The 20,037-nt window shown below is 58.2% G+C and overlaps 1 protein-coding gene across 6 annotated transcripts in view; it reads left to right on the forward strand.

Annotated features, from left to right (window-relative positions):
- Nucleotides 1–20,037, forward strand: part of LOC111154679 (nephrocystin 4) — a 108,780-nt gene that overhangs the window by 76,215 nt on the left and 12,528 nt on the right. For 4 of the 6 annotated variants that reach the window (XM_022514493.1, XM_022514497.1, XM_022514498.1 and 1 more), the window contains exons 18-21: nt 7,979–8,139; nt 11,226–11,403; nt 16,403–16,528; nt 19,029–19,240. In XM_022514493.1, the coding sequence (XP_022370201.1) occupies nt 7,979–8,139; nt 11,226–11,403; nt 16,403–16,528; nt 19,029–19,240 (677 nt within the window). The remainder of the gene's footprint in view (nt 1–7,978; nt 8,140–11,225; nt 11,404–16,402; nt 16,529–19,028; nt 19,241–20,037) is intronic. The other 2 variants (XM_022514494.1, XM_022514496.1) reach the window with 1 other exon arrangement.

Here is a 20,037-nt window from a genome sequence, read left to right on the forward strand (position 1 = left end):
GGAAAATTTACAGCTTTAAGTGCTTGTAATTGGGAAAAGAAGAAAGTATTTTTTTAAATGCTGATTTAATTGTTCAACTCAAGAAGTTTGGGGAAAAGAACCTGAAACAAATCCAATAAAAATAGAAAAAAAGTTTTATTTTTTTAAAAGGTCTTTAAATATTTTTATTTATTCATTTGAGAAAGAGACAGAGAGAGAGAGCGCGCGCGCGCACTCGTACGAGTGGGGAAGGGGAGAGGCGGAGGAGCCGACTCTCCGCTGCTTACGAAGCCCGACGCAGGGCTCCATCCCAGGATCTGGAGATCATGACCTGAGCTAAAGGCAGGCTCTGCACCTTCTGAGCCACCCAGTTGCCCAATGAAAGAAATTTTAAAATAATCATAAATGCTTAGAAGGCAAACAATAGACAGGGTTGGCCAGTCAGCTGGGCACACAGCTACACGGGGTAATGTTACCCTCCCTTGCCCAAAGTCAGAACCGGTACCAAGGGTCAGAGCTGTTGCAGGTGCTGGTCAGCCCGAGAGTGGGGCGTGCTTGCTGGCGCTCACCCCACTGGATGGGCTCTGCCGATGGCAAAGGTCAGACCGCCTGGCCGCAGACTTGGGGTCGCGCCCTGGTCCCTTGCTTGCCTGAGGACCCTGGCATCCTCACTTCCTGCAAACAAATCTGGAAAGAAGAGAGAGGGGATGAGGGCGCAGCTCAGGTCCTGTTCTGTTTTCCAAACCCTCAGCCCTTGGCCTGGGGAGGAGCATGTGAGGGTCAGAGGGTGAGTGCAGAGGGCCCTGGGCCCCCAGCTTGGAAGCACATGGCCAGGCCAGGAGGCTGTCCTGCGATAGTCCCGGGTTTTGTTCTCTCCACTCCCTGGGTTTCCCAGCCATCCTCCGACCACTTGTCCCAGTCCACCTGCCTTCCCTCTGACGATGTGCCTGGGACCATCGGTGGACAGTTTAGCCCAGGCCCCCAGAAGGCTCTGAAGTGGGTCAGAAGAGTGCACTGATTTCCAGGCCCCTGTGCACCTGTCGCTGAGACCGGCTCCTCTCCCGTTTCCTGTTCCCAGCCCCACCGGCCGCTCTGTCCGGGGCAACTCACCAGAGGTTCTGTGATGAGGGGAAACGGATAGTGTTCAGGCAACTTAATTCAAAATGCCAACCACAGAGAGATGCTCCTGATTTGAATACAACCGCTTTCCATTACGAACTTCCCAGAGAGAAATTAGTCCAAAAATGCAATCTCCTTGAAAGTTGAGGTCCAAAGAAATGAAACTCCAAAATCAAATTTTGTCATTATGAATTATAATTCAAAGTCCACAATTCTCAAGTTAAAGTCCAAAACAAGTTCTTTTCAGTGACTCACCCCCTTGAGACTCAGCAAAGGTACCCCCGCCTGGGCAGGGCCAGGCTTCCTCCAGCAGCTCCAGCCCCGGGGTCCCCATGGCTCAGCACCTAGCCTCACGAGAGCCTCATGTAGGATGTATTTTCTTTTGTTGTTGAAATAGAACATGTATGCAACACATTGTTCAGTTCCACAAGTTTTTAAAAATTAATAGATTCTGCTGTTTTTCGAGCAGTTTGAAGTTCATGGAGAAATTGAGCTGGCAGCGCAGTGTTCCCACATACCCCTTGCCCCCAGCAGCTCCCCTGTTGGCAGCATCCAGCTTCGCGACGGACCAGCGCTGGCGCTTCGTGTCTACCTGAAGCTCGGAGTTCACAGGAGGGTGCCCTCTGGGTGCCGCACGTTCTGTGCATTTCGACAAACACAGCCTCGGTGTCCCATGCAGTGTTGTAGAGAATGACCCCCCACCCAAGGATGCCCTGTGCTCCGCTTCTTCCTTCCTCCCCTCCCTCCCCTTCCTCACCACTGACCTTTCTCCTGACTCTGCAGCTTTACCTTTTCCCAGGGATTCCGCACTTGGACTCAAACGGCACGTAGCTTGTCCGGCCTGGCTCCCTTCCCTTAGCAGCGTGTGCTTAACCTTCCTCCTGTCGTTGTGGCAGCCCGCCTCTCTGTAGCACTAGTAACGCAACTGTCCAGAGGGACACCGTTCATCTCTCTGTAGCACTAGTAACGCTCCACTGTCCAGAGGGACACCGTTCATCTCTCTGTAGCACTAGTAACGCTCCACTGTCCAGAGGGACACCGTTCATCTCTCTGTAGCACTAGTAACGCTCCACTGTCCAGAGGGACACCGTTCATCTCTCTGTAGCACTAGTAACGCTCCACTGTCCAGAGGGACACCGTTCATCTCTCTGTAGCACTAGTAACGCAACTGTCCAGAGGGACACCGTTCATCTCTCTGTAGCACTAGTAACGCAACTGTCCAGACTGTCCAGAGGGACACCGTTCATCTCTCTGTAGCACTAGTAACGCAACTGTCCAGAGGGACACCGTTCATCTCTCTGTAGCACTAGTAACGCAACTGTCCAGACCGTCCTCTGTTCACCTGCTCTCTGAAGGGCATCGTGGTGGCTTCCGGTGCTTGGCAGTTATGAATAAAGCAGTTGTAAACATTTTGCTCAGGCTTCTGTGTAGACCTAAATTTTCGTCCTTTGGGTAATACCTAGAAGCGTGGTTGCCGGGTCACGTGGTAGAAGCCGGTTTGGTTTGCAGGAAGCCGTGCAAACGTCTTCCTGAGCCGCGCCACGCACCCCACCAGCAGGGCCTGGGCGTTCAGTGCGGGCGGGTTTGGGATTCTGGCTGTTCCCATATGTGCACGGCAGGCTCTCACTGTTGCTTTTATAAACTGCATTTCCCGATGACGTGTGACTTGCGGCCTCCTCTCGTTCGCTTACTTACCCCAGGAGCGTCTTGTTAGGGGAGGGGTCTGGTCATATCTTTTGCTTGTTCGTGGACAGGGCTTTCTTATTGTGTTTTAAGAGTTGTTTCTAGATTTTGCCTCCCCCCGAGCTGTTATCAGATGTGTGCGTGTTTACTCCCAGCCAGTTGCTCTTGGGCCCTACATGTCATCTTCGGTCACTTGGCCAAGCGCGTCCCCTCCTCCCGTGCACCTCCACTAGAGCACATTTGGTCTAGCAGGAGACACGGCAGCCTCCTGAACGGAAGCTTCTGGAACCCTCGGCCCTGGGCCTGGGGCCTCCTCTGCCTGAGGTTCCTCCATTTCTCGGTGTTCCGGGTGTGAGTACGGTTGCTTCTTGTTCCCGCCATGGCTCAGGACAGGGTCGTGCCTCCGGAGTGCCCCCACTGACCTCGTCCATGCTCCTTTCAGGGGGTTCAGCCGCCAGTCGTGGTCTCGTCCTCCATCACACACGCGGGGCCTCCCTTCCGTTCACTTCCTTTGCTTTCTGGCATGGAGTTAGGTTTCTCTGACACGTTCCTCCTGATATCTTGGCAAGTGGGACCTTCCTTAGCACAGGAGCTGGAGTCCTTGAGCTCTGGGTCACCCGAGAGCCCCTTGGTCTGGAGAACTCTTGTCCTGGGGTTCCCCAGCCCTGCTCTGGGCCCAGCTGCTGCTGCCTTGCCTGCCTCTTCCGTGGTGGGTCTCCTGTGTCCTGTGCGTTCTCCGCCTCCAGTCCCACGGCCCCGCCTCCAGAGCCTGTGTCTGCACAGTTTGAAACGCTTGCATTAACTCTTCTTTTCCCTCCGTCATTTGAAAGTCAGTAGCAGGCGAGGTGACCCTTCACCTCCAAACACACAACAGGCTTCACAGAAAAGCAGCCCCCGTCATCCTGATGAGGACAGGGACCTCACGGTCCCCTTCCCAGCTTCCCTCTGTGTCCCTTATAGCTACTTTCTTGCTTCCACATCCAGTCTGGGTCCTGGGTTGTCCAGGAGTCACCTCCCTGATTTCCTTTCATCTGGAGTAGTCCCCTGTGTTCTCCTCCCAGTGACAGAGGTGTCTGAAGGGGCTGGGGAGCAGTCACGTAGAATGCTGTGCTGTGTGTGTCTGACCGTTGGCACCAGCCCCCTGGGAGGTCTCGGGCACTGGTGGTTAGAGCCGGTGCCTGTCTGCTCTGGGTTTGGCGTGGAGCTTCATGGGCTTCACGTGGCGGCCGTCAGCCAGGGGCGGTCAGCCGAGACCAAGATACGCGCTGCCCTGGCCGAGCTGGCTGGCCCCCTGTCAAGTCTTGTCGTCGTGTTCTCTAACGTGGTGGTCTTTACTTCTGTTGCTTCTAAATTCTCGAGTGGCGGACGTGAAGGTGTTCTCCTCCCCAGCTCGTAAACAGAGCCACACGCGGCTCCCCCGGGGGCCTGTGGGTTTCATTTTCCACACGAGGCTTCTGGTCTGTTTGTCGTTCATCCTGCTGTGCGGTGGGAGACCGGGATCTGGTTTTATCTTTCTTCAGATGCCTCTGCTTTTGACCCGGTGCCATTTGCTAGAAAGCCCATCTTGTCTTCAGTGACTTGAGAGCCGCCCTTCTCATATACCCACACTTTTTATTGCTTGGGTTTATGTCTGGATTTTATATTTTGTTCCATTAGACCAGAGGTTGGCAAGCTGATTTCTCTTAAAGGCCAGATAGTAAATATTTTAGACTTTCTGGGTTACATATGTTCTTTCTGCAATCTTCTTTAACAGTCCTTTAAAAACGTGAAAGCTCTTCTCAGCTCCAGCTGGATCTGCCTGTGGGCGGTGGTTGGCTGGACTCGGCATTAGACTGCCCGTCTGCACATGGTGGGCAGGCCGCTGGGTCAGATGGACAGACCCCCTCCAGGTGCTCTTCCCTGCAGGGCACCCTCCACCCCTTGCTGCACGTTCTGGCCAGGCTGGTTTCCCACATGAACTTGTTAGACCTTTATGCAGGTTCTGCTGAATCCATGGGTTATGGCGAGGAGAGCTGTCCTCATGGGGTGGGAGCTGTTCTGCTGGGGACAAGGACATCCTTTCATGTGCTCATTTCTAGCTCCCGGACGTTCCAAAGATACTGAAGTGACCCTCCTTTAGGCTTTGCCATTTTCTTGTTTTCTGACCAATTAAATCTTGTCTTTATCTTTGTTACCTTGTTTTTTTGTATTCTCCTGTGTTATTTTCCTAATTTGACTTGCTTAATTCATTTATTTTGATTCTTTTGCTTTTGTGGATGCAAAGTATTAAAGGCTATGAATTTTCCTTTGATTACTGCTTTGTGCTTTGGTGATTCAGATAAGTAGTATTTTCATTCTTTTCTAGGAAATCTGGATTTTGTTTTTCTCTTGACAGAGAATAATTTACAAGTAAGTTGTAAATTTGTTTTTAAAAAGTTGTTTCCAGTTTCTAGTTTGTGGCATTGTGGTCTGAGAATATTGTTTATTCATTTCTACTTTGCGGGGCATATTTAGGGTTTCTTTGTGGCTTGATACATAGTTAATTTTTATTAATGTTAAATTTTACTCATATAGTTAATTTATAATCTAATTTTCATTAATGTTATTAATTTTTATTAATTTATTGACATTTTATTAATTTATAATATAATAGTTAATTTTACTAATATTAATTTTATAGTTAATTTTTATTAATGAAATTAATTAATTAATTTCGAGATACACTTGAAATGTGTGTTCGGTGTTACTGGAGAACAGTGTCACGCGTGCATGCATTCTACCTAATGGATTAGCCGGCCTGGCCTTCCGTACCCTTATCTGTTGTCCACTGAAAACACGGTGATTAGTTGGTCTCTACTACTATTACGTTTTTGTCTGTTTCTCCTTGCATCTCTGGTTTTTGCTTTGTCCTCTGGAGTGTGGCTCTCCCTAGCTGCTGTGTATTCCTCGCGGGTCGTAGACTGTAGAGGTGCTCGTCGTCTGTGGGGTGTGGATGCCTTCACGGAGCAGGGGTGTTTGTGGGTCAGGAAGGAGGGGTGGAGCCTGAGGACCGTCCAGCCAGAGGAGGAGCACCCACCAGACTCGGATGTGGGTGTGTGGTGGGACTGAGGCTCAGGAAGGAGGCCGGCCGGGCTGGGCTCAGTGTTTGTTGGGGGGCAGGTGAGAGAGGTGAGCTTGGGAGCCTGAGTGGACCCTGGGGAGGTGCTGCTGCCCCTGGGGTCTGCCTTGGTTGGGTAGATGGTCCCCATCCCTGTGGACTTCTGGGCGGGACGGAGATGACACGGTTCCCTGTGCTTTGGCAGTGCCGAGGGGAGGACTGCAGGGAATGTGGCCCTCAGGGAAGGCTGCTGAGGAGCCTGTTGTCTGAGCCAGACAGGAGTGAAGGGACCCAACCCTGTGGGGGGTGGAACAGGGTGCCTCCAGCCTGAGAGCCCTGAGGCTGGGCCCAGACCAGGGTGGCCCCCACACCCCTACTCGCCTCCTGCGGGTACTCAGCATGCTGTCAGCTCTGAGCTCAGTGTGTCACCCCATGAGCTCCATCAGGCCGGGACCCTGTCCGTCCCCTGCTCCCACGTTATCTCTGTGCAGTGCTTGGCACGTGTGCTGGAGGCACCCAGCTGTTACGTGTTGAGTGTGAACTCCTGGTGCGTCTGAGTGGTCGGACTAGTGGTGTTGGAGCGGGAGGCAGCTAGCAGGGGCGTTGTAAGGGCCTGGGGCCCAGGAGGCACTCCCGGCTGATGTGAAGAGGAGCTGGCTGGTGGGGGCGGAGATGGAGGGTCTGGTTGGGACCTGAGGGTCTGGGTGCTTCCCTGGGGAGCAAGGAGAGCTCCGGGTGGAGAGTCTGTGGGTCTGGGGGACATGGAGGTGGAGTGTGGCACTCCCGGGTGTCCGTAGGTGTCATTTGGGAAGTTGACCCTCAGAGTTCACATCTGTTCTGCCTCTGCAAATCCGAAGTCTGAGCCGTGTCAAGCCGGTGCCTGAGCTCGTCCTTCTCCTACAGCCCCGGTGGGCCTGGTGTGGGGAGCGGCACCTTTAGTGCCGGGAGCTGGGCCCTGGGTGTGTACAGGTTTTGTTCCTGTCCCCACCATGTGTCTGAGGAGCCAGCCTCAGGGCTCCCGCGCTGCGGGGGTGTCCTGACAATGACCAGAGGCCACCGGCCACCCAGGTCTCAGTTGGCTGGGGGCACTGGGGCCTCCAGTGGTCCGTTACTTTGCTCACTTGTGACGTGATGCTGGGGACTGGCCTGCCGCTGTGTGGGGTCATTGCTGTCCACTCCCTCAGCCTCTCTCCCAATCCTTACTGCGCCACCACTCCATGAGGAGCTGGTCTTGGCGCCTCCCTTGGGCCCACGAGAGGCTCCACACCCCCGCCTTCCCGTCAGCCCCCACTGCTGTGTCCACTCCAGCCTGCTTCCCTGCTTCAGCAGAAGGACTGTTGTGGTCTTGAGAGCAGGGGACAGCCCGGGGCCGAGGTGGCTGGAGTCGGGGTGAGGATCGCAGCCCGGTCTGGGACCTGCCCCCCAGTGCTGAGTGAACATGTGCCCTTGGCCCCAAAGTCACTGTTCTGCTTCCCGGGGGCTCTGTTAATGTGTTATTGATGGGAAGGGGGGGAGTGTTGGGCTGTGCTCCCCAGCTTGGCCGCTCCCCGCACGGTAACTCAAGATGATTTCAGTGGCGTTTTTGTCAACTTGGAACTGATGGTGATGCCACCTGGGGGAGCCAAAAGGCGGGGGATATAGTCCACTGCCATCTCGGTGATGAGCCCGAGAGCCGGTGCCCCCCAGGGAGGCACTGTGCTAGCGCAGCGCTCGGGGCTCCTGGGCTGGAGCTCTGCACGGGCGTGCGTTCTCCCAATTTCGGTGGCAGACCACGTCTCTCCTTCAACCCTGCACGCAGAGTAACGACCTCCCAGGGCAGCCCCATCAGGACGTCTGTCCCCATTCAGGATAGACTGTTTTGCAAGGACTCAGTGAAAACCATGAATCGTATGTCGGGAAGAGTTCAGGGTTTGCGTTGGAAAGAAACAGTGACTTCTGGACGGGACTCTCTATTTCGTAAATGTGGGTATTTTATGATGTTTGGATTAATGTGTTTATTAAGCTGTGGTTATGATGGAAGCAGAAATTCACGATTATGACCACAGCAGGGATTGCTTCAAAATATAAAGATGGTAAATGACTCGAGTCACTTTTGGGCTCATTCAAGGCCTCTTTGGACAGGGTCTCCCGGCTTTCAGCTCAAGTACCTGGTGGATCCTGGGTTCCTGAAGCCTGGAGAGCAGCGCTGGTTCACCCGCTACCTGGCCGCCCAGACCCTACAGATTGATGTCTGGGACGGAGACTCCCTGCTCCTCGTGGGATCTGCGGCCGTCCAGATGAAGGTGGTGGCTCGAGGGTGGGGTGTCCCTCCTGGGAGGGCCTGCCCGGGAGGTGGTCCTCTCCCACTGAGGGGCACTGTGGTCCGACTGTGCACAGATTCTGTCCTTCCCCCAAGGGAGGGACTTTCACAGAGTCCCTGTTGCGCGATGCTATGTTGTATTTTCTGTCAGTCAGCTCCTCCTACAAACCGACTGCAGGTAAGGTCACCTTTGGCCCCCTCCCGCACCCTGACAGTGAGGATACCTGTTCCCTGTGAGCAGGGGCCTGGCCCGGGGTTGGGGACGGGGTGAGGGACGGACTGGGCTGCACAGAGGTCGCCCGAAGCCTGCTAGCAGTTACTTGAATTGTGCTTTTCTAATTGTAATTAGAATTAGACTAATTCTTTCTCTAATTGTGCTTTCCATCTTCCTCGTATACTAAAACCTAAATCCCCGTGTTAATTAAAGATTCCTCCCTGGGGTTTCTCCCCAGAGGGTCAGCGTAGTTTCACAGCAGCTCCTGGGCTTGGGCCTGCGGACATGGTGTCCCGGCTGTGGGGTGGCGGTGGGAGGGGAGCCCCAGCTCCTGCATCTCCGAGAGCCCCCCACTCTCCGTGACTCCCACTAGTGGACTTGCTTCTGGATTCCAGCCTCGGGCGCCCCTCAGTTCCCACCACTCCCAAGCCTTGCCCCTGCCACAGCCCACGTGGTCACCAAGACCTACAACCCAGGTCACCGCTCGCTCCTTGGCAGCCCTCGCCATGACGAGCTCATGGCCCCCGTTTGTGGCGTGCCAGGCCGCATGCACTGCTCCCCTGATACCCTGTTCCTCTTCCCCTGGGGTGCTGCCTGCTCCCCCTCTTCCCTCGGAGGGCTGACCTGGCTGTGCCATCCCTCCTCTGGCCGACTCAGGTGTCCATCCCTGCGGAGTGATCCCCCCGGGGGGGGGCAGGAGGAGGGGTCACCTGTGGGGAGCACTCAGCAGATGTGGGCTGACGTTCTCATTCCTCACCCTGGTCCCTCAGACCTTCCTGGGTCATGGTGCCTGTGGGATCGTCATGGCCATTGCTTGTCTGTCTCTGATGCTGGCTGGTGACATCCTGGTGTGTGGGAATGGGACAGTCACTCATCCCCAGCACAGTCATGACCCATAGTGGGCACGGTGCTGTGTAGCTGAGAAGGAGCAAATGGAAGGAGCAACGAGGGACTGGGAGGAAAAGGGGTGAGGAATGGAGGGAGCAGGGAGGAGGGGCCGGAGGGAAAAGGGAATGGGGGGAAGGAGGAGGGATGAGGGAGTGGGTGCTGGAGGGGCCGGGAGGAGCCCCTGTGAACTGGGGGCCTGTCACGGCCCCAGCCTCCTCTGCCCCTGAGCCCTTTGTCCCTGTGTGCTCGCAGCTGGAGATGAAGTTATTTTATCTTGTCCTCCACGAAGAGCCCTTGAAACGAATGCTGTTGTGATTATTGGCACTTGGATAAATTAAAATTAAATTTTACTTTTTTAAAAATAAAGTCTTTAACTTCAAAATTTATAGAGACGGGCTGGGAGATTTGGCTAAGAAGAGAGAATCTCAGTCAGGTTTGGCAGGTGGGCTTTCTGGAAGGTGCGGTGCATGGTGGCTTGTCTCCCCTGCTCCTGCTGTTGGGTGTGTGAGGGATTTCTGCTTGTCTCCTGGGACGCGGCGCGAGCGTCTTGAAGGACGGTGTGCCCTGTCCTCAGCTGGTCCCCGAGGACGCGACGGTGTTGTCAGGGTGATAGTGACAGTCGCTCCAGAGCCCCGTTGCCCCTCCCTTCGCTGACTGTGCCCTCAGCCCAGCCCTGGGCTTGTGCTGCGTTACCCTCACGTCCGGCAGGGAAACTGAGGCCCAAGGTCCCGCTGACAGTAGCCGAGCCGGCTTTTCGCCCAGTTCTGACTCGGAAGCTGGTGCTCTTCACCCTCGCGCTCTGCTCTCCCCAGAGGACAGCTTGTCGGAGCTGTTTCTGAGGCAGCTGCGCTCACGTGAAAGCCCTGCACGCAGTGGGCGGGACCCGTGGACCGGGAGCCGACGAGGTCCTCCGCCTCCTGGGTGAGGACGAGGGTGCCAGCTGCGTTTCCCTGCTCTTGCCTTTAACGGGTATTCATTAGACAAGAAATCTTTGCCACCCATAGTGGGATGTGATGCCTTGTTTTTCTTGGCCTCTCTGCTTCCCAGCGCCTGGGTGTAACTTCCTTCATCAATGGTCCCTTCTCCCGCGGGGACATCGTGTAGTCAGCCCGGCCGCCGGCCCCGGCCGTGAACACGAATGTGGGTGTGTGGGCTCTGTGGACCCACACCGTGGTGCTCGCAGGGTCTGAAGCAACTGGAAGCTGCCAGACCCACCAGGGAGGGTCGTTGTGGGCGCCTTCCCTGCCAGGGCGGGGCTGATCGCTGGAGGGGGAAGCGCTGGGACCCTCCTCTGGTCCTGCACGTCCGTTTGTGTGTGAGAAGTGCACATTGAAAGGCCAGGTGACTTTTCCAAGGCCTAGAAAGAGGATCCCAGCTAGGCCTGGAGGCGGCCAGGTCTTCACATCCCCCCGTGGGCCTCACTAGCGCTCGGGCTCAGGCTGAGCACTGAGGGGTGAGCTGGCATAGCAGACAGCACCGGGTCAGGAAGGTCCTGCACCGTCCTGGGTCTGCTCTCACTGGCTCTGAGCAACCGGGGCCCGGTGTGGACCCTCGCAGCTGCACCTCAGCTGCCCTGTGGCCCTGCTCGAGGCCACTCCCTGTCTTCCAGCCACACTGAAGCCCTGGGTGTGGGGGTCTGTGCTCTGCACCCTGGGCTGAGTGTGCCTCCAGCCTTCCCTGCCTGGCTCATACCTCCTTCTGGAAGCTCTCACTAACCGGAGGCGGGGTCTGCTCAGTGTCCCCAGCCTCATTCTTCTGCTCGTTTCCGGGGGTTCTCTCTGCAGAACGGGCTTCAGGAAGGTGGCTGCCTGGCCTGTCTGTGCGTCCTTGGTGCTCACTCACTGGGTGGATTGGGTGCACTTTATGAAAGAGTTTGCGGGAAAAACCGGGTATCGAGGACGTAGATTTTCAGAAGAAGACAGGCTTGGCCTCAGCCAGCCTCTGACTGCGGCCTTTCTCCTCTGCAGCATCTCCTCCGCCAAGGCCGGCCGGCTGTGCAGGTCCTGCATGAGCTCGAGGTTGTGGCGACCGAGTATGAGCAGGACGTGGTGGTGAGTGGAGATGTGACCCGGTTTGGCTGTGTCAAGCCCATCGGTGTCTACACGGTGCTGAAGGGCTGGCTGCATCTGATGCTGGCCAACGTGGGTAAGAGTCCCTGGCGGCTTTGTTGGCTTTAGACCGTCTCCTGGGTGGCCAGTCGTTTCCCCAGTTGCTGCTCTGTCAGGGCAGTGGGTACTACTGTGGGCGTCACATAATCAACAGGAATTCAGAAGAGCTCTTACTGTTTGACCACTGAGTGCCCTCGACCACTGGACATCTGTCCTCCACCATGGGGCATCTGTCCTTGACCATGAACATCTATCCTTCACCACTGAGCCTACTCCCAACCGCTGGTCTTTGACCCCTGAGCCCGTCCTGGTACCAGTTGGTGTTCCTGACTTGTGATCAGGATTCGGGATCATTAGTCATCTCAGTCTTGCCCACATCTTGTTTCTTGGCGCCGTCTGTGGGGCATCTCTGTGACAATCCTCAGATAAGGTGACTGGTTCCAGGAGGGCTTTTTGTGTGGAATATCAGCCCACAGAACTCCTTCATCACAGGAGAGGAGCGGGAAGTGTTCCTCAGCTTCCATGCCGCCTGGGGATAAAGGAGCAGAGAAGCACAGTCCTTTAGAGCCTGGTGCTCTGACCTTACACCTAACGGTGTCCGAGGGCTGCTCTCAGATCAGACACGCTGGGCGCGGGGCCGGCTGCGGCTACAGTGGACTTCTCTAGACGTCCTGGAGGCTTCTCTGAGGCCCTGACCAACGGGGAACCTGGGGACGGCATGCCTGCCCCCACAGGGCAGGGGACCAGAGTGAGCCCCTGTGGGACCAGGGGACAGGCCCACTCTGTCTCCCTCCAGGGGACTCTGGAAAGATTGGGGTTTTTCGGGGTGAAATGGGAAGGAGGACAAAACCAAGACGTTTGAGGTTTTTGGAGCCGCGTCTGCCCACATGAGAGTCAAACCTCTCACGTTTTATGGGAGAATTTTCCCTTCCTCACAGCCCAGGCTGGCTTTAAAGCCTGGAGCCTTGTGGGCCACGGGAGCCCATGTGGGCAGCGTGGAGGGTGAGCCGGGGCCGCCGCGGGGCAGCACAGCCCGTTACTCAGGGCAGCTCTGCCTGCTTGACTGCGACCGTGGCGTCCCAGACAGCTTGGAAACAGCAAGACTCACTAGGTTCTGGAGGGAGAAACGAGCCGCATGTGAGAAGCCGACGTCATTCAGAAGCTCCTCCGAGCGAGGTGGCTGCGAGGAGCGTCCGGCGTCCGAGATCGCGTTGGTTATTTCTGTATTTATTCGCAGCCTGCAAATGTGCAGTGGTTCCGGGTTTTACGTCTTATCTGCAGAAGAAAGATTAGCTCCGTTATATGTTCTCTCAAATCGTCATTTCCGTACTCCGCCTGCAAGAGCAAGATAGCGCACAGGGCAGAGTCCGAGACGCCCGAGAGCGCGGCCACCGAGGGGATTAACAAAGGACAAATGCGCGCAGCTCGCTGGGCCGCGCGGCTACGCCATGGTTTCCCCTGCAAATTCTGTGTTTTCTGAAAAAAAGTGTTGTGGCTTTTGTTTTGTTATAAAACTGATTGCCCTGCCGCGAGCAGCCGCAGGAGGAGGCTGTGCGAGCTTCGGGGGACGGAAGCAGGGTCGGGCCAGCGTCCCTGCGCCCGGCATGGCGTCGCTCCTCTGCATTCACACGGCGGGTGGTGAAGCTCGAGGCTGTGCAACGGGGCACCCTCTCTGCGGCCCGGGACGGGTGGTGCTCGTGCCCGTGGCATCTCCGCTCAGACAGGCTCCGTGACGGTCTCTGCAGCATCGTCTGCGGTGTGACTGTGGCTCTTCGGGGAGCTGCTGTCACTTGTATCTGCGGCCCTTCCTGGGGGCCCCTGGGGAGCGAGGGGCTCCTGCGACTCCCGGCTCCGTGTTCTCAGGGTTGAAGGAGAGCCAGGTGGTGTGGATAGAGGGCCTGGGTTTGGGGTGGGACACGGTGACGTGCTCTGCTCCTGCCGTGGACCGAGGTAGCTGTAGACCGTGTCAGGAGCCCTGCCCATCTGGAGGGAGTTCCTGCTCCCGCAGCAAATGTGCGGGTCCCCAGCTTAACCCAGGTCTCCCCGAAGGGAAAGAAAGCCGTGGCCGTTGGGATCTTGGACTGCACCCAGAGGAAGTGAGCGCCTTCCCCGTGTCTGGCCCCTGAGTCAGCGGCGTGTGCCCCCGATCTAGTTTATTGTCCCAGCTTCCAAACCAACACTGCAAGTGCAAAATGCATCAGAGGAAACGCCAACACTCAGGGACGGTCCTGGTCAGTCTGGAGGTGACCACGTCATCCTGCTGGTGCCGTGTGCCGCGGTGACTGTCATGACTCCTGAGAGCCCGGCTCCAAGGCCACTGGCCGTCCACCTGCGAGCTGTGTGCAGTAGCTCCTGAGCTGCTGCTGTCCCTCCCAGTGGAATGGTCTCTAGGCCAGACGGAGGCCGCGGGCATGCCGGCCAGACGCGGTGGGGGGCCTCCTTGCCTGTCCTTGAGGCGCGGCCATGGAGGTTCCCAGGGCCCCTCAGTTGCGGCACAAATCCGTTGTCCTGACAGGGAGCGGAGGTGGCGTGTGCCCACTGCCAAGTGACTGACGGAGCAGGTCCTCGGTGGGATGGAGAGCTGGCCAGATGGTCCGCCCGCACCGGGGAGGAACAGCGCTGGTTGCTGGGAGCCCGGACCGACTCTGAGCTCGGGGCAGGAACAGAGTGCCCCTGGGCTCCGGGGCACTTCGCCCCCCCTTGTGTGGAGAGAGGGTGGTACCAGAACAGTGAGTGTTGGTGCCAGGACCTGGGCTCTGGCGTCAGCTGGCTGTCCCCTCCCTGCCTGTCCGTTGTTTGCTCGTCTGTCCCCCTTGGGGCCTGGGGCTTCTTGGGGACATGGCTGGTCTTCTTTGCTGCAGTGGTCGCCCAGCAGTGGCCACAGTGGCCTGGTGTGGTGATGGGAGGTTCACGAACGGGAGGCTGAGCGAGTGTGAGAGCCTGATTCTGCGCCTCTTGGACTTGGGCTGACAAAGCAAGCCCCGCGGCATGAGCAGCTGAGCCCGTCAAAGTGGTGTCCACGCCAGATTCCGTTCTTGGGGACGAGCCTCATGACCTTGTGGCTCTGAGCTGTGTTGGGGGTGAGCTGACCGCAGGGGGAGGAGGGCCGGGTTTGGCAGAGGCTCCGCTGCTCCTCCGTCTTTGGGGCAAGAGCAGAGAGGCAGCCACGGGGTGGGTGGTGGGCAGACCCGCAGGGAGAAGCGTTCCGTGCTCAGCCGCGCAGAGGCCGGGAACAGTTGAGACTCAAGACGCAGGGTCAGAGGGCGTCCGTCCGAGGGCTGAGCGTGACGCAGACGTGTGCGCTGTGCGTGCAGAGCCAGCGTGGGGGGAGGGATGGAGCAGCAGCAGGACTGGGCCTGGCCCTGAAGCCCCCCAGGAAGAGACCCCGGGTAGGATTGTCACTGGCCTCCGTGGCCAGGCCCGTGAGTAACCATCGCATGGGAGGCAGGCCTGCCATCTGGTGTCTCAGGGTGACGTGGTGCGCACCTGGCAGATGAAGCCTGGGCTCGACCCGACACTTTGCTGGGCCTGGACTGTGGTGCTGCTTCAGGGAAGGCTCTGGACAGTGAGCTCCACGCCTGTCCCAGTGCGCTGGTCTCCTTGCCGGGGGCTGTGGAAGACACCAGCGCGCCTGTGCTTGCCGGGACTGCTGGCCAAGCTGTGACCACTTCGCGCTCCCGGGCTCGTGACCAGGAGCAGCTCTTGTTGCAAGAAGGCTGGGGGAGGCCACCCTATGTGAGAGTCTCAGAAACACACCAGGCAACCAGAGGAGTTTGGAAATGATGAGAATGGAAGTCCTGGGGTAGGACTCTGCTCGCCTGTGTGTCCCCAGCCTGTAAATCACGCCAAGTACATCACTCGTGATTGGCCAGAGGCGGTTTCAGTCCATCTGTCAGTTTTGAATCGAGCATTTTCCCCCACGCCCAGACTGGGGCTTAGTCCTTGCTGGTCTCCCGAGGGCTGGTCTGCTGCCACATCTGTCTCTCCAGCTGCTGCACACTGGGGTCTACAGGGGCAGCACCCGTTGGCAGGGCAGAGACCACAGGACCTCCTGGCAGGACAGGCCTTCCCTTCCCGACCTCAGCTCGGAACCAGTCAAGAGGGAGACGTTCCTGTCCGACAGCTGGAGATGAAAAGGTCACTTTGGTCACCGCTGCTGAGGCCCAGCTCGCCGCTGTGGTCAGGGCTGTGCTCCTGCGTCTAGCACTGTCCTGTGGGACAGAGGCGGGGTGGGCAGAGCTGAGGGGGTGAAGCCACCCTGTCTGCCCCCCCAGGGCCAGAGTGGAGGTGGGGAGGGAGGGGATGCAGAGAGGTGGGGAACGGGCAGCTCCCAAGAAGGTCTCCACGACGGCCACGCCTGCAGGCATTCAGCACCATCCTGCCGGGATTGGGGAAGCCCACAGTGCGAGCATTTTGTGTCCGGAACGTGGGGGGGTTCGTTCTGGAATCCGACTTCATCGGCTGTGCTCCGCCTCCCTGGAGGTGGGGGTCATGTGCGTGCAGAGGGGTCATGGGCTCTGGGGTTGGGCTTCCGTCCACCGTGGGCCTCGCACATGCTGGGGTTAGCGGGGCGCTGCTTGCCATCCACCTGGGCAGGCCTGCCACGAGCTCTGTCCCCAGGCTTATGCCTGGCCCTCTGAAGCTGAGTGCGGCTTCCTGCCGAGGCTTCTGTGTGGAAACAGCTCCAGAAGATTCTAGCTTGCTGAGGCTCGTTGACCTTCACATGTGTGTCCGACGTTAGCAGACGCGCACAGAGGCCTCCTCCAAGGCGCGGGCGCGGGCACGGGCACGGGCACGTGTGAGCCCCGCTGCAGGGAGGGGGGGGTGAGGGTGTGAGCACCGGGAGCTCTGACCCCGCAGGAGAGAGGCCCGCCGGCCAGCTCTCGACCGCCGAGCAGATCCAGAGCTCCGGGGTGTCAGCGGGCCAGGGGTGTGCACAGGCCCTTTGGAACCCTGAGCTCCCTGCAGGGGAGTTGATGTGTCTCCTCACGCTCCTGTCGGTGTTCACACCTTCTGCTGGGATGTCTCTAACTTAGGTCACGTGTGTGAGCAGATGGAGAGAAAGTCGAGCTCGTTGCCACCTTCCAGGTCCCGGGTCATCTCGAACGACGGCGCCCTGCACTTCGTGGGAGGCAGTCTCCTCACGCGCGGGGGTCTGAGACGTGAGTGGGCCTGGGTGGGGCGAGTGGGGCTGGGTGGGGCGGGTGGGGCTGTGTGCAGGGACATGTGTGATCTGGGGGGGCACGGTGGCCGTCGTGTCCAGCTCAGCGCCCTACCTGCCTCGGTGGACCCTCAGGCTGTGCGGGTCAGCGCGTGCGTCACAGCCGGAATGTTCTAGAGAGGACTCCGTGGAAACCGGTGGGGCTGTCGCCCTGTGCGCGGTATCCGTGTTGGGTCCTAGCTGCCCATCTTCAGGTTAGCAGGAAGTGAAGAAAAGGCTAGGATGAACAGAGACTAGTTTCTCTTTGTTTTTTATTTTTCTTTTTTTAAGATTTTATTTTTATTTATTAGAGAGAGAGAGCGCGCACGCACAAGGAGCGTGAGCGGCAGGCAGAGGGGGAGGGAGATGCAGGCTCCCTGCTGAACAAGGACCCTGATGGTTTGTAAAAACTGGTTTGAAGCCCCCATGTTCGGGGGAGTAAACCAGTTGCGGCTCTTGGGAAGCAAAGGCCGGCACTTGGAAGAATGTTGTCCAAAGCAGGGGGTGTCTGAAGTTTTCTGTCCCCTCGAGTCACCCACAGACCTGGAAGCACAGTAGTTGGTGGGGCGAAAAGTGGTTGTGCCCTTTGGGTGGTGTCCCCCGTGTCACAGGCCCCCTGGCGCGGATCCACAGCTGCCCCGAGCTTCCTGTGCTGACGGTCCTCAGACGCTGTTGTCCCGGAGCCTGTGCCCAGGAGGGAGGCCCTGTGCTGTGGCTGGTGAGAGCCTCGAGGCCTCTAGAAGCCTGTGCGCTCTGAAACGCCAGCCCAGACTTTGTGGGCGCTCGAGTGTTCTCCCGGGAGAGGGAACCCAGAGGCTCTGATGCTCGGAGCGGTCCAGGGCGCATGATCCCGCCGGCTGAGTGTCCATTCTCCCGTTCAGTGTTGAGGAAACCAAGGCAGGGGAGGTCGGGTGACTTGGCTGGTTGTGTGGTAAACGGTGGTGAGCTTGGGTGAGAATCTGGATTTCCCACGTCGGGGTCAGGGTTTCTCTGTCCCGGGCTGGTCCAAGAGCTGGTGGGCCGTGTTTGTGAAAGCCCCCGCCTTGGGGCCCAGCAGGTCGGGGGCTCGGCGAGGCCGTGCAGCGAGCTGTAACTCGTGAGTGTCGGTTGTGTGAGCGGAGAGTCTCTGAAGTCCCTGGTTCCCTTCTCCCTGTTTGAGCGAAGACAGGAGGGAGCGGTCCCCAGAGAGCCCGTCCTCCCCAGCGGGCAAGGCTCAGCAACAAGGAGGTTGTGCGGAGTTTTAGCAAGTGGCCCCGGGCTCTGAGCAGTGCTGGGATTCCGTGTCTGGTCTCTTTGGCACTGGGTGATGTGGTCTGACCCAGAGCTCGTTGGTCAACCCCCAGCTTGCTTGTCCCCTTCCCCTGGGACCGTGGGCCTCGGGCTGCTCAGACCCAACCGAGGGGGCTTGGCCCACCCACTATGCCTGCACCCAAAAAATTATTTTGGGGGTGGATTTTACTTGTCTAGAGCGACTCATAACACCTGAAAAGCATTTGAATAGCTTTAAAATGGTGGTGAGGAACCGCAAACAGCCCTTGTTAGGGGGGACGGAGGAGGAATGGGTAGTCGGGGGAAAGAGCTTTACCATCGCATGGAGCATGTCAGTCGGAGGCTAGAGATGGGGCGACATTGGGGGAGCTGGCCCGCAGATTCAGCAGGGTGCTCACTTCCCGCAGGGGCTGCGGGTGCCTGAGGCGCGGGGGGCCCGGGCCTACGTTGGGGTGCCCCTTCTCTTCTGCCTGCCCGCCTGCGCCAGCTTGGGTGCCGGTCCGGGAAGCTCATGTGCCAACTTGTGCGCTCAGGTGCGCTCAGGTGTGCCGTGCGTGGCTTTGTCACCTGAAGAGAGTGCGGCCCCTCTGCTGCTCCAGCATCTGTCTGTCTGCTCCCACAGCTTCCATGTCTGTCCGGGGTTTGAGCAGAGGCGCCCAGAGGAGTCTGTTCCCCGGGGGCCGGGCTGGTCTGAGTCCCCCACCCCAACCTGGGCTGGGGCTTCAGGTCAAGCAGGCAGCTCGCCAGAGCCCCCAAGTCCTGATCTGAGCACACCCGGGGTCTGAGGACCTGGTGGGACAGCGTCCGGAGAGCTCTGAGTGGTCCCTGAGTCGGAGGCTCTCACCGGCTGGGCTGCGTCCTGGATGGGGTATCAGTGGCCTTTGAGAACCCAGAGAGCATCAGCTTCTAGAACACGGACTTTTATCTTCCTCCGGAAAGTCACCTAATGGTATATTAATTGTCTCTAAGGAGCAAGATCAGAATTCCTTTATTTGAAAGGCAGGTAAAGGGGGGGACGCTGTGGAGACCAGCCTGCAGGGTTGCCGTCTTTATGAATGTCTTCGAAGGTACAGGAGAGGGCAAGGTGCCCGCTGAGCTCCTGCCCTGGGTGAGGTGGCCGGAAGCTTGTTGGGTCTGCTTGAAGAAAGTAAATTCTACACCTTAATCTCTTGCTCCCTCTTCCAACCTTCCAGCAGTAAAAAACGTGGTCCAAGCCCAGAAGCTGGCCGACGTGGACCGTGAGCTGGCCGCCATGCTGTTCACCTGCGCGCAGCCCGGGAGCAAGGGGCCCCCGGGTGCCAGCCGCGAGGGGGATGCTGTGCGCAGGCGCAAGCTGGAGCGGATGAGGTCCGTGCGCCTTCAGGAGTCCGGAGGAGAGCTCAGCTGCTGGGGGGCCAGCCTGTTGGTGAGGCCCTTGTCCACCTCCAACTGCCCCCGGCTGTCCCCGCGTGGGGGCCGCAGTCGGGAATGAAAGCGGCCTTGTCCTCCGGCTGCTCTTCTCCGCGTGGCTCCCCCCACCCCACCCCCGAATCCTACTTGTGGAATGTAGGGGAGACGGAGCTCTCAGCCACCGAGGGAGGTTTTCCTGGAGAGTCAGATACTTGGAGAGTTTTTGTAAAAGCTGGTTCTTGGGCTCCAGCCCTGGAGATCCTGTGTCCGGCTGGGCTGCGCACATGTGTGTCCATAACCTGGGCTCTTAAGAAAGTTCTTGAGGGGGTTTTGAGGGGCCCCCATATTGGGGGTCAGGGCTGTGAATGGGTCATCAGTGCAAATCAAGGAATTCATTCCGACCAGAAAAATTCCCATTTTTGTCTAAAAATCTAGAGAAGACCCCATCATATTTTGCAGCGTAGACCTAGGAGATGGATTCATGGAGTCAGGAAGCCACAGGGGCCTTGAGAAAGAGCTCTGAGGATCGCCCTTTACGTTAAGGCAGGAAGGTGTCTGGAAAGACGTCCCTGCTCGGCCCTCCGTGCTCACAGCAGCTGGGGCAGGCTCCTGCCCTCACGTGTGGGGTATAGCGGGAGACGGAACCAGGCCAGCGAGCAAGGCTGGAGTGGGCGCCCCGGCAGCCCCTCGGCTATGTCGGCTGTCCCCACCGCACCCCCTTCCCCACCGACCCCCTTCCCCACCGCCCCCCCTTCCCCACCGCCCCCCCCACCGCCCCCCCTTCCCCACCGCCCCCCTCCCCACCGCCCCCCC

The sequence above is a fragment of the Enhydra lutris genome, unplaced genomic scaffold (assembly GCF_002288905.1).
Source record: "Enhydra lutris kenyoni isolate GAN:26980312 unplaced genomic scaffold, ASM228890v2 scaffoldscaffold38, whole genome shotgun sequence".
In the NCBI taxonomy this organism is placed as follows: domain Eukaryota; kingdom Metazoa; phylum Chordata; class Mammalia; order Carnivora; family Mustelidae; genus Enhydra; species Enhydra lutris.